The sequence below is a fragment of the Phocoena phocoena genome, chromosome 11 (genome assembly GCF_963924675.1).
Source record: "Phocoena phocoena chromosome 11, mPhoPho1.1, whole genome shotgun sequence".
NCBI classification, from domain to species: Eukaryota; Metazoa; Chordata; class Mammalia; order Artiodactyla; family Phocoenidae; genus Phocoena; species Phocoena phocoena.
In genome coordinates, this window is record NC_089229.1 from 63007273 (window position 1) to 63020791 (window position 13519).

The 13519-nt window shown below is 49.2% G+C and overlaps 1 protein-coding gene across 2 annotated transcripts; it reads right to left on the reverse strand.

The window, feature by feature from the left end:
- Positions 1-796: 796 nt before the first annotated feature.
- SMARCD1 (SWI/SNF related, matrix associated, actin dependent regulator of chromatin, subfamily d, member 1) lies at positions 797-12637 on the reverse strand. 2 transcript variants are annotated; one of them, XM_065887635.1, is made up of 13 exons: positions 12438-12637; positions 11598-11785; positions 11286-11328; positions 11066-11188; positions 10458-10580; positions 9281-9397; positions 7648-7749; positions 7195-7356; positions 7017-7114; positions 5647-5782; positions 3927-4049; positions 2707-2808; positions 797-2576 (listed from the first exon to the last, which is right to left on the reverse strand). In XM_065887635.1, exons 1-13 carry the CDS (start codon positions 12612-12614, stop codon positions 2523-2525), a joined length of 1548 nt encoding a protein of 515 aa, XP_065743707.1. In that variant the 5' UTR covers positions 12615-12637; the 3' UTR covers positions 797-2522. The 2 variants fall into 2 exon arrangements, with proteins under 2 accessions (XP_065743707.1, XP_065743709.1); XM_065887637.1 differs by lacking the exon at positions 3927-4049 and having other exon boundaries at positions 2523-2576; positions 12438-12614.
- Positions 12638-13519: the final 882 nt, after the last annotated feature.

Here is a 13519-nt window from a genome sequence, read left to right on the forward strand (position 1 = left end):
ACGCAATACTTGAGTGTTCACGTGCATGGAGGCAACAGTTAATTTTTTAACTACAACTTTGGAATGTAGTTGCCTTCACCCTGTGTTCTAAACCCCCTTCTTGAGTAGAACCAAGCTAGGTAATGGCACAAAGGAGGAAAGTAAAGAACCACCAGGTGGGAAGCAGGCATGATGGAAACTGCAGCAGAATTTCATGCTTCTGCTAATGGGACCCGATCCCGAGTCTTCTCAACTCTACCAGTGAAGGCTTGGTTGTCCATAGTATGAGGATGACAGCAGCACTTCCACGCCAGTCTCAGGAACTAAAATCTTACTCAGGGTTGAGAAAGTGGAACCTTAAAGAATGGCAGGCACACAGACCACAAACGTCTTCAGTCCTCATACAGCGCCGGCCCGCAGGAAGACAGGAGCCCTGAGAATTCTAGAGGAGGCTCAAGTTCATCAAGTGTAAGGGACCACAGGTACCCGAGGATAGCACCCTCGAGCCAGCAGGTGCCCTGGGGAGTTCAGAAGGACAAGGGAGGGAATGGCAGTGCCACTGTCTTGTTAGAATCTTCCTTAACGGGAACTGAGGACAGGACTCTCAGATCCAGTGATGAAGCCCACTACTCCCAACCAGCACCTGGCCTGCTTGGAGCACTGGCGCTGACAGAACAAGCTCTAAGGTGAGAACCTGAGGTCCCCAGGGTAGAAATCTTGTTTTTCACCATACCCCCAGTGCCTAGAACCACAGCTGGCATGCAGCAGGTGCTCAATAAATATCTGCCAAATAAAATGAACAAATACCATGAGCATGGCTAATGGTATCGAAGAAGAAAGCTCAGGGAAGAGCTCTCCGTCAGTAGGTAGGGGGACCCATCCTTCAGAAGATTCTTTTATTAAAACTGGGTGACATCGATAAGGAGACAGTACAAAAAAAATTTTGGTCCATGAAAAAAACATAGTAATTCAATTAATAAAAAGTTATCTTCAGGGACACTGTGTAGGAGTGCTGAGCTTCCTTCTCATGGTTCCAGCCCCAGGGACAGAGGCTGTCTGTCCAGTGTCACTCTGGGGAGAACCTTTCAAGGGAGGGGTGGGATAATGACAGGAAGGGGAAGACAGGGAGGAAGTTCTGCTGTCCCCAGTGTGGGACAGTCAGGGATACAGGGCTGGGGCATGAGCTCGCAGAAGCCTGAGGAGGGGGTGGGGAAGCAGGGGCTTTGTCAGTTCTGCGGGTTTAGAGCCCATGCTGAACGGAATTCCCCCTCTGTGCCCAGCTGTCTCCCACCCTGCTGTGTTGAGTCTGCGAGCCTGGGATATGCTAACTCAGGGGTGATACAACCTGGAAGAAGAATTTGAGGCTCTCCTGGAAAGATGCAAAACCATCTCAGTTGCAAGGGGCCAAGATCACAAGGTCCTGCTGCTACCTGAGGGGTCTGAAGCTTTTGAGGGCAGGGGCTGGGGAGTCACAATCCTGTGAGGCAGGGAGAGGGAAGAGTCACAAACCCAGCTCAGAGCTATTCTCCAGCCCTAGGCGCTTTCACTCCTCAGTGCCCTAGAAGTCACCAGTGGGTGTCAACTGGGCAGACAAGGGACAGGAAGACAGGGATGGCCCAGGGCTTTTACCCGTTTGATTTTAGGCCTGTTTCTCCATGAAAGGATGGGGGAGGCAGGGTGGAATGAATGAATGAGTCACACCTCCAAGCAACGGCAGGAAGGAACAGCCTCTGCCGGCAATGACAGTACCCTAGGTGAGGGCCCTTGGGGCTCTGACAGGGAAAGGCAAGATTCCCCCACTCAAATGCCCTGGGTTAGGACAGATAGGAGGGAATCCTAAAAAGCAGCTACAGGGAATGTGGTGAGAGGGAGCAATACTAAGAGAACAAACTCCAATACTGATGTGGACCCCCTACGAGGGAGTAAGAGAAGCATTGGGCCAGCAGGCCAATCCAGAGGGCTGCGGACTGACCTGGGGCTCAGTGGAGCCCAAGAACCAGGATTCCTCTAGTGCTAGAGGGCAACAAGTGAAGGGACAGTTTGCTCCAAACCTGTGGAGGGAAGGAAGGAAACTGGATTCTGTTATCAGGAAAGCCGAGATCAACTAGCTTATAGAGTGCCCCCAGGCCTGAGTCTCGGGGAAGGGGCTAAAGCTCCCAACTCCTGGGTCTCTGAAGGGCAGGATCAGTGTAGCTGGTCCCCTTGAAGACCACTTGGCCTTAGGCCCAATCCATTCAATGCACTGATTACCACTACGGGTTCTCTCTCTAATACTATCTAGAGGTCCTATGCAGACCAGGGGAGGGTACAGGCACATGGGAACTTTGTGGGGCAAAGGGAAGCTGGGGGTAGGAAGGGATGGGGTGGGAGAAGAAGAGGGTAACAGGTATCATGTGAGACCCTCTTCAATTCTGGTGTTGTCCTAGAACCAACAGCATCCCCTGGAAGGCCCCAAGCAAGACCAAGGCAGGTGCTATGAGGCAGGCAGCACAGGGCCCAAATGAAGAAATCGGCGCAGGCGAACCAGGGCTGTGGCAGAAGCCCTATGTGTTTCGGATTCCCAGGGCTTGCTCTAATTCTTGTCGTCTCTGCTGTACCTACGGGGAGAATAGTGGAGGGAGCGCAAGATGAGACAAACCAGAAGTTGGTACCTAACACCACTGACCGCCATCAAGGGTGCAGACCCCTGCCTTTTGTCAGTTTCTCCTGTGCACCCCAGGTGCCTACCTTGGAGTAGAAGTATCGGCACACGGCCTCCTGTGCCCAAGGCTGGAAGTAGAACTCAGCTCGGCGCTCCTCCTCTGGGTTACCCACCACATCAGTCATGGTCTGAGGGAGATGGGAGGGGGAAGACACAGAAGAGACTTGTTTCCTTCCTTGTCATCTGTTATGGACTGAATTGTATCCCCTAAAAGATGTTGAAATCCTAGCCCTCCCAGTACCTGTGAATGTGACCTTATCTGGGAATGGGGTCTCTGCAGATGATCAAGCTAAGATAAGGTGATTAGGGTGGGCCTAATCCAGTATGATCCTTATAAAAGAAGAAACTTAGACACAGAGACAGACATGCAGAGAGGAAAGATGATATGAAGACACATGGAGAACACCATCTGCAAACCAAGGAATGCCTGAAGCTACCACAAGCTAGGAGAGAGGCCTGGAACAGACTCTCCCTCCCAGCCCTCAGAAGGAACCAAACCCTGCTGACACCTTGATTTCAGACTCTAGCCTCCAGAACCATGAGACAATACCGTTTCCCTTGTTTAAGCCACTCAGTTTGTGGTACTTTACTACGGCGGCCCTAGCAAACCACTAAAACAACACCCAAAGTCGCCTCTGCTGTCAACAAGTCATTGCCTTGTTCAGGGATCCTTTCAGGCACCCCCCGTCCCTTGCTCCTCTTCTTGGGCTACCTGCAGTCAATCACCACAGAACAGGCAAGCACTGAGGACACATCTCACACATTCTGCGCTCATTCCTACCTTCCTGCCTGAGCTTCTGGCGCTCCCCTCTCTGGGATATAACTCAAATCCCAAATTCTCCATGAAGCCTTCCCTAGCTATTCTAGCCTCATCAATCTCCCTTCTCCTTTGTATTACCTTTTTGGTACTGGTGAGTTCCAATGATGTCTTACATGATTTACTACTTTTTAAATCACAGTAACATGGTTTCTCCGAACAGAATGTGTGCTACTTTGAAAGAGATCAGGTTTTCCACTCTGTATCGCCTCCAATACGGGGCACAGTGACAGCACATAGTTAAGTACTAGATAAACACTTGATGGTTCCACCTCCATTTCCCTACTTAATTATAAAATGGGCCCTGGAACACACTAAAGAAAGTCTGGTCCCTCACTTCCCCCCGGCTCTCTTTCTCATGCTACGGAAACAGAGCAAATGTATGCCGCACGGATCTAAGTCTCTTTGCACCTGTCCCAGGTTCTTTACCTTGAGGTCCCGGCACTGGGACTGAAGCCAGTCATTGATGAAACCCTGAGGGTCTCTGGCAAAGCTCAGCATGAACTCTCGCTGGGTCTTCAGCTGATTGATAGTTTCTATTGTCTCATGGATCTGAAAGGAAGAAGGAAGCTCATAACATTTTCACACTGGGGAAATGCAAAGTTAAATGGCAGGCAGTGTGTGACTTCTTGTGCCGCTGTCAACCTAAGAACAGAGTGCAGCCCACAAATGGCACTGCTGCCCCACCGCTCAGGCGCTCGGCATTCGCTTAGCAGGTGATATGCACCGTGTCTCTATACACCCCACGTGAGGGAAGTTTTCCTTTTAGTCTCCACAATGTCCACTGTGGATGACGCTACATGCTAAATATTTAATCCACAGCATAAATGGGTCCTGAAACACTCTCAGGTAGAAAAGAAGTGGTACAGAGAGCTGTCTCAAAAGCTGTGGTCCATGGGTTTTGTTCTTCGTCCTCTTCTCATTCTCTATACTCTTCCTGGTGATTTCATCTACTTGTATGTCTTCCAGTACCACTGACAAGGTAATGAGTCCCCAGTCTGCAGACCAGAATCCATTTCCCAAACTCCAACCAATCCACCTGCTTGACATCTCAAGACACCTTAAACTCTCCAAAACTAAATTCACTACCTTTCCCCAATACCTGCTTCTCCTCCTGTTCCCAATCTGAGTAACTACAACTGTACACCCCAGCTGAAAACCTGAGGGTCGTCGTAATGCCTCTTCTCCCTCACACCTCACCCCACCGTCTCCATCCAGTGTCCAAATCCCTGCAAATTCACCTTAACACCTTCCAAATCTACCTACTCATTTCCATCCTCACTGTCAGGACCGTAAGTTTAGGCCCTCGACACATCTCACATGCATCACTGCACCAGCCACTTAACTGGGCTTCCTTCCTCCACATCCGCCCCCATTACAATTCACTCCCCACCATCCTGCCAGTGATCATTCTAAATGCAAAGAGCACCAGGCCCTCCAGTTTTCAGGACAAAGTATAAGCCAGTTTTCCCCGCAAAGCTGCTTCATGACGAGGATCCTGCTTCCCTATCCAGTTTCTTTTCCCCAGCACCCCGAGCTTTATCTAACACAGTAAGCAGCTTGTACTTCTTGAACATGCCAGGCTCTCTGCTCATCTTTGGGCCTTCATATACCCTGCTCCCTCTTTCTCGAATGGCCTCTGCCCCCCAAGCCCCTAAGCACCATCCTCCTTTCTCCCCTTTCGTTGACTCCCATGTCGTCCTTCAAGATTTAGTTGGGGCATCAGCTCTTCCAGGAAGGCCTCCCTGTTCTCCTTTGTGTTCCCAGAGCCTTTCTGGCTTTACTTGCATGGACTATGTCTGATAATGGTATCGCTAATAACAACAGGAGCAGCAGCGGCCATTTGTTTTTATGTGCCAGATACAATGTCATGTCTTTGCATACACTGTCTCATTCAATCCTCATAACAGACTTATAAAAATACGTACTATGGTCTCTATTTCGCAGATCAGAAACTGAGGCTCAAAGCTATTAAGAGGGATAGCCAAGGATCAGAACTCATGTGTGTCTGGCTCCAACCAGCACCAAACAGAGTGCCTAGCATTTACTGGGTGGCAGTACGTTTTGAATGAATATCAAGAATCAAAAGAAGCCAAGAAGCTGCGATAGAGGGCTGGTGGCACCCAACTATCCAGGGCATGGTCCCTACCTTGTTGTCTAGAGTGGCAATCTCCTGCTGGCTGGCAGTAGACAGCAGAAAAGAATTCATCTGGGTCTTCAAGGTATCATCCACTTCCACATCAATGTCGTAACAAGCTGTCTTTTTCTGATCATTCGGGTCAACACTGGGGAGGAAACCAAAGGGGCCTGGTAAAGGGCTTGTCCCCTAAGACCTAATTACACAGGGTCAAAAAGATGGTCCAAGACTGAAGGGCAAGGAGCCGACTGCAAAAGGGCACAAGAGACCTCTTCGGTGTGACGGAACTGTTCTGTACGTTCCTTGTGGTGACGGCTACAGGATGTATACATTTGCCAAAAATCATCAAATTTTATTTTAAGTGGGTGTGATATATTGCATATAAACCTCAACAGAGTTAATTTTTTTTAAAAACTCAATGGTAAAAATTCAAATGTTACAAAAGATATCCAATGAAAAGTAAGTTTCTCCCTCCCCACAAGGAGACCATCGCTACAGTATCTTCTGTATCTTCCCCCTATTAAACTAAAATTGACCCTGAAAATTAATTCAAATAAAACACATACCACGCAAAATAAAAAGTGGCCTAACTTTAAGCCCATGAATATGGGACAAACTAGCTTCTACTGACCCAGTGTATAGGTTGTAGGAGTTACTATTGGCTGAGTGATGATGGTTCAGGGTCTAATGAAAGGAAGGCTAATTAATATGGAATAAAGGAAAGAAGGCAAAGACTACATCCAGCCAGAAGACATGCTGCTTTGAGGAGAAGGTGCCTTCCTTCACTCCATATCTGCCTAGAGATGCCTTGCTCATCCATCTTCTGAGCAGAAAAGCAGATGGAGGTAATGGAGTTGGAGTCTCAGCTTGGAATGTCCTACCACCCAGAGAAAAGACCGTAGCTCATCAGTGATGAGCTGGTAAATGTCTAATAACTGATTCTCCAAAAGAGAAGAAGAAGAAGAAGAAGAACAAGAAGCCCTGACTTGTAGCATTTGCTGATTTCTGTGTTTTAATAACACAGAAGACGTGATTGATTTCAAGATGCCAACATTACATCACTGATCAAGGAGCTGGGAAGGGATGTGCAGTAGCACATCATTAGATGGTATTTCCACCATACAGACACAACAGACAGAAGTAACCTCGAAAACACAAACACCAGTAAACTAATATAATAATTCAGAGATGATGAATTTTTGAGTATATATTACCCTTATTTTTAATATAATGTATTTAATTGCAAGCTTGTATAATTTAACCTTAAATAACGACTGTGTTTAACAACCTGCTTGCAAAATCCCTGAAGATTTTGAGAACTGACTTGTGCAGCTGGTGCAAGCCAGCTCCAGCACACCACTGCCTTGCACACACATGCTTACCTGATGACATGATTAATGATGATGGGCTCTGGTGGCATAAGCAAGGCGTGGAGCCGTTGGGGGATCTCTGAAAACTTCATACGCTGAGACTCAAAGATCTGCGGGAAAAAGGAGAAGCAGCTAAGAGCACAATTAGTGCTCCAGTGGACTTGAGCAAAAGAATGGGTCCTTTTCTTACCTGCTGGAGGTACTTGTCACAGATGACAAACTCCCGCTCATGTGGGTCCTGGAGCTTATGCGTCTTAATATATTGCCACAGTGCTTGAATGATCACTGGACGGGTCTGGGTGTGGATGCCCAGCAGCCGAGCCAGACGAGGGTCTAATTTAAACTGAGGAGGCTACAGAGAACCAAAGAGTTTGGGATGAAGCTAATGAGCTGAGTCTATGTGCATTATGAGGTGCCTGGCATGGCCATACGTTCAAGTCAGTCAACAGGCATTAATGCGGTGCTTTCCCTGGGGCAGAAAAACACTAACAGGAACTCAGAAATGACCAAGACCCTATCCCTATATTTAGGGAGGTAACAGTCTGGCGGCAAATTACCCACAACTAGACTTAAACCTTTAAATGTCAGACTGCTGATGGGATGTGGCTGTGAAAGCTGGACCCCCTCACATCACACAGAATACCTGGTAATCCAGCATCAGCAGGACAGTACACCGTACATTCACGTCTCCTGGCCGCTTCACCTGGAAGCCATCTGTCTCCTGGGTAGTGGCGGTCCTGTGCCACTACAGAGAGGAAGATGTCAGGGGGTGCTCTCCCAGAGGAAGAGCTGGGGTGGGAGGGAAGAGCTTCTGTAATGACTGAATATTCAACTTTGATTACTGAAGCTACTGGAGAAGAGCAACGGCATGAGACATTTTAAAAAACTGCACATGACTTTGGGATTCCTGTCTGTAAGTCAACTGACCTTTCCATTATGACTGCTCAGGGTCACATTTAAATTAGCCTGATCTTTCAGTGATAATTTTATCCACAAAAATGGATAATATACATGTGTATAGTAAAATAACATAGCTATCATCTGTTGGGTACTTACTATGTGCACGGGTATTCTAAGACATTTACTTGGATTATCACATTTAATCCCCACAACATCCATACGAGATAGGCACCATTAAACCTATTCTACAGATGAGAAAACTAATGTTTAGAAGAGTGAAGTAAGCTGCCTAACGTCAACAGCCAATAAGTGGTGGAGCTGCTATCAGAGCTCTGGTGTGTCAGATTCTACAGTCCACGCTCTTAGCCACTATGCTCTACTGCTGTAAAGTTAAGTTCAATACATTTACAGATTTCTATTGATTCTATGACTTACTTCCCTTATTAGATGGTAAAGACCTTCCCATGTCTCTTAGTGGTTGAGGTTAAGGGGCTGCAGCTACACTGGCAAAGAAAGGAGCAGGTTAAGTTCACCTGGAGCCCTGGACTGTCTTATTCTGGTTTTGACTATATCCCAAAGAACACTGTTGCTGACATAGTCTTCAGAACACTATGTAACCAGGCATTACAATAAAAAATTTTTGATGATTTGGAATGTGAATCTAAACAGAGCAGGAACCAAAAGCAAGTCCCAGATCTGTAAAAGTAGCCTTGGCAAGGACTAGAACCCTTAGTTAACCCCCTTAATCACAGCACTTGTTACCAGGAAAAAGGTTGAATGGTGTGTGGATAACTACATCTCACCATTTTTTTTTTTTTTTTTTTTTTTTTTTTTTTTTTTTTTATGCGTTACGCGGGCCTCTCACTGTTGTGGCCTCTCCCGTTGCGGAGGACAGGCTCCGGACGCGCAGGCTCAGCGGCCATGGCTCACGGGCCCAGCCGCTCCGCGGCATGTGGGATCTTCCCAGACCGGGGCACGAACCCGTGTCCCCTGCATCGGCAGGCGGACTCTCAACCACTGCGCCACCAGGGAAGCCCCATCTCACCATTTTTAATAAGCAAGATGCAGAGATGGCTTGGCATGTGTAAGAGGCCTCCATCAGAATTTCCCTTGAAAGTAGGGGCAGCAACCAAGACAGTAAAATTTAAAAGGTGGGACAAGTCAGACTGGAAAAGCTCTTGGGTCCAAACAGTACCAGAACTGAACAGCTAGTGCCACCTGGAGGCCAACGTGCAAACTGTGTTGGAGGAATTGTACACCTGGGGTAACCCTTTATTCATACCTTCCCCTTTCCCTAGACATTAATGTTTGGCTCCCAAGTCCATCATCCTCCAGTCATAAAGTCAAAGCAAAGCCTAGAGGACAGAACTACTCACTTCCACCAGATGGTTATCTGGCCCATACAGGTCTTTGTCCAGTTCGATCACCAAGGACTTAAAAAAAGAAGAGAACTTCCTCTTTTGTTTGGTGGCATCATATTTGGACAAGGCTGACTAGAGAGAGAGGAGAGGTCACGTTAGAAAAGGCCAGAAGAAATTCCCCAAAACAAAGTCCCATAATAAAGGAACCCACAAAAGCAATGGGAAAAAAACTCAAAAATGTCTTCTGAGAACCTCTTAGGAGATGGCAAGGTATGTGTCTGTGGATACTGAACAAGTCACAGTAGCAATGAACCCTGAAGAAGCAGCCTATAACACATATAGGGTGACTGACGTACCCACCTCATTTCCCCAAGGGAAATGGGGCAAGTTAAGCCAAACCTCTGCACATAATAAAGCGAGTCTAAACAGAGAAAAGTCTGACTCTACAGGGGAAATGAATCACTGGTAATAAAAAGCCAGAACAAAAACAGCTTTATTTGGATCACATGCCACCACCGGTAGATGGACCGGACCTATACAGAGAAAAAGGAGGCTCTGACACTGAGCCCTGGTTCTCCTGAAAAATGCATTCATGCTGGCTCGCCTGTGAACAGCTATAAATAGAGAGCCAGAGAGTATAAGGAAATGGCAGGTGAGCTTCTCCAAGGAGCTTCTGGGGTGGGAAGTTTGGGGGCTATCACCAGTCAGCTGATGTTCCCATAAAGCAACGAAGAGCCTGTCAGAGAAATCTACCCCACGTAAACTGTGAAATGTCTCCAATGGAAGCTGGGAAGATGGAGATGCCACAGTGGAGATCGAGGACCTCAAGGACTCAGAGAGGAAAGCATGGCCCAAATGCTAAGTGCAAACTCACTTGGTTTAAAAAAAAAAAACTAACTGAAAAATCTGCAGATACTGCCAAGTCCAATGGCTAGCAGCATCAGGAAGGAGGTAAACAACAAATCAAATCCCACGACAATAAGGTTCTCGATATGATACCACAGAGGGGCCAAGCTGTGGGAGCCAGAAACAAAGAACCATTGTATTTTAGTACAGGGAACACAGTGACCCTCTCCCTTCTGTTCCCAACAGGAGCTGTAAGCACCAGTCAGGCTTCCTGCCAACCAGACAATACTGCTTGTTCCCAGCAGCTCCCACCCTAAATGCCGACCACAGTGGACCTTGAACTCACATCCTCCAGGAGCCGTCCTTCTACCCGAAGCTCCCAGGAAGCCACCGTCCCTTCCCCATCCTCGGCATCTGACTTAGCCGGATTGAAAGTGTTAGAAATGAAAATTCGCAGCTTCCGTTTTTGCTGAGGAAGGCAGAAAGAGGATTGATAGTGGGGCTTCAGTGGTTTGATGTTGAAGACAAGGGTCTCCCCAAACCTGAAAATGACTCCTAACAGACTGGCTTACTGTCTACCCAGTCCTTGGGGTGGGTGGATGGAGATTCCACCTAGAAGAAGAGTACAGGCCACTGGCCTGAGTGCAAGTGCATTCACCAGGATGTCAGATGGACAGAGTCATGCAAGGTGCCAGGTTCCCAAGGTGGCAGAGCAGTTGTAGCAAAAACACCAACAGGGTATCTTCTGGTGCAAGAAATATCAAAAGCCCCTCCCCCTTCGCTGTTCTGTTCTTATGCTTCTAATGTAATTCTCAGTTCGTAGGCAGAAGGGAGAGATGTAATTTAAATGCCAAGGAGAGCTGTGCTACGCCTTTGGTTTCCCATCCCAAGCCTGCTGAAGGTTCCCGCGGCCTCTCCTTTGGCTCTCTGCCTCGCACTCTCCTGCGTTGTTACCTTGATGGGACGTTTCAAGGCCTCCTGGATATCTAGCCGTTTCCTCATGATAGTCTGGTCCAGTTTCCTTTCAAAAGCCAAGAGATCCATATAGGCCTGGGATTCTGGTACCAGTTCACGAATCTTAGGAGCAGAAAGATATCATTGGGATCTAGAGCTGACCACCTCTATTCTCAAGCTCACCACACCTTCAAGAAGACCTATAATAGCCTGGACTCACCCTTTGAGGTAGAATTTTGTCAGCCATCTTCTTTTTCTTTGCACTGTTTGGAATAAACACTCTTATCAGGATGGGATGGAACTAGCCAGAACATGAAGACAGGCTGTCCACACCTCCGTTTATAGTGAAGTGAAGGAACTGCAAAGCCTGTCTCAAGTCAGACACCCCCATCCCCCCAAAACGCAAAGAATTTTCAAGAATGAGCACCGTCTGCTGACACAGCACCACCACTTCTTGGTTGAGGGGCTCCCACCACCTGCATCCTCACAGGCCTCCTCCTCCCTCCCTCCCTCCACCCTGGGGTCATCTTACTTGTGGTTCCGATTTTGGACCGCCTGCTGCTGGACCTGCTGGATCTGCTGAGGCGCAGGTCTCTTGCGGGACTGGTCCATCCCTGACTGGGCCAGGCCAGGTCGGACTGAAGGGTTCCCCCCATAGCCAGGGGGTCCCATGGAAGGTCCCTGAGGTGTCATTCGGCTGCCTGGTAGCATACCTGGTCTCTACACAGGGGAGAGGACCCAGAGATGTCATCGCTTCCCCTGCAAACCCCACCAAGAAAGGCAAAGTGGGGGAGGCCTGAGTTCTTTGAATGAAACAAGGCTGAGGGGGTGGGGTGGAGCACAGTGGTGGGCTGGGAGGAGAGCCCTCTATCTCTGTGAAATCTAGATAACTGGAGCTTCCTCAAATATAGCCCCAAAGCTAAGACAGCTAGATTACACTCAAATTCTCCCCAGTCTATTTTGTATCTGGCGCATTGGACATCTCTAATTCCACATTTGCTCAGAGAGTACTGCCAGCTACTGTCTCCTCAGAAGCTGACCTCAATTTGCCAGCTACACCTTCTGTGTTCCTCTGGGCGCTGGAGCTGCCTAGGCCCTTTTGCACACAAGCTCTCACAGGCCCATGCTTCGCCCCACTTCTTCGTCCACCCTGATTGTACACCCTGACTCCCCAAGAAAACAATGCCCCTGGGAGCAGGTGAGGATGCTAATTGCCTCCCTTCCCTTCCCCGCACGGCCTCCCTGCACCCCAACTCACGGCCCGAATCCCTCCCAGGCGAGTCCCTCCTACTCCTCCCCCCACCCCTGTCACTCCCAGGCCCCCGCACGGCCCCGCCCCCGGCCAGCGCGCCCCTCCTCCTGCCGCACTCACCGGATAGGCCGCTCCGGGCATCGGGGAGCGGTACAGCCCTTGACCCGGCGCCGGGCCCATTCGCACCGGAGGCCCCGGAGTCCCGCCCGGACCCAGGGCAGCCGCCGCGCCCGCCCCTCCTGAGGCTCCGGCGCCGCCGCTCGGAGCCACAGACTGGAAACCCGCCCGGGCCGCCATCTTTCCCGGAGCCGCTGCTGCAGCTGCACAAAGAACCGGAACCGGAACTCCCCCCGCCCCCCGCGCGCCCCCCGCGCGCCCGCCCGTCCGCCCGGCCGGCCCGCCGGCACGGGAGGCTCGGGGCAGCGAGACTGTGGGCTAGGGGGAGGGGGGGACAAGCGGAAAAGGCGTGTGACCACTCCCTCCAGCCTTCTCGGTCCGGGAGGGGAAACCATAGAGAGGAGCTCTGGGATAGAGAGGCCCTGCGAGCGGGCGCCCCCAGGCCGACGGAGGCAGACGACGAACTGGAAAGGGGGACCACAGCTCAGGGTGATGGAGTAACTGCTTCATCTTAGCGCAATGCGTTTAACTTTACAAAGCGCTGATTTTCCTTTCCTTCTCTTCCTGCTCTAAGCCCAGCGCGCTGAAGAGGAGTACGCACTGTTTACTCCATTTTACAAACAGGAGAGATGAACTCAGAGTAAATAACTTGGCAAAGTCAACCAACAAGTTAGCAGTAGAAGTCGAAACATAGAATCCAGATCTTCTGGTTGATAGTCCGGGGCTCATTCCATAGATAAAGTGCCTCAATAACTACCTCACGTTCGAACTTAAACCCAACTTTCCCCGTGACCTTTAACCTAACCTGCTTCTAGATTTTAAATTTATTTTGAAGTTTGACCCTGACCCCTCTCCAAAGAATCCTTTGTGCTAAGACTTCTCTTTGGGATCTTTGTTGCCTTTGACCTCTTTCTCTTCCCCTGCGCAGTGGTTAAACCATTCCTGGTGTGATGGTCAGCCTGTCCTATCCCAGGAAGACCAGAGTATCCCTGCTCCCGCTTCCTTACTCCTGCCCTGATTGTTTGGCCCCAAGCCAAGCTCAGCTCTAAGCACTTAGTGGGAAGGCCTAAATACTATTCAAATAA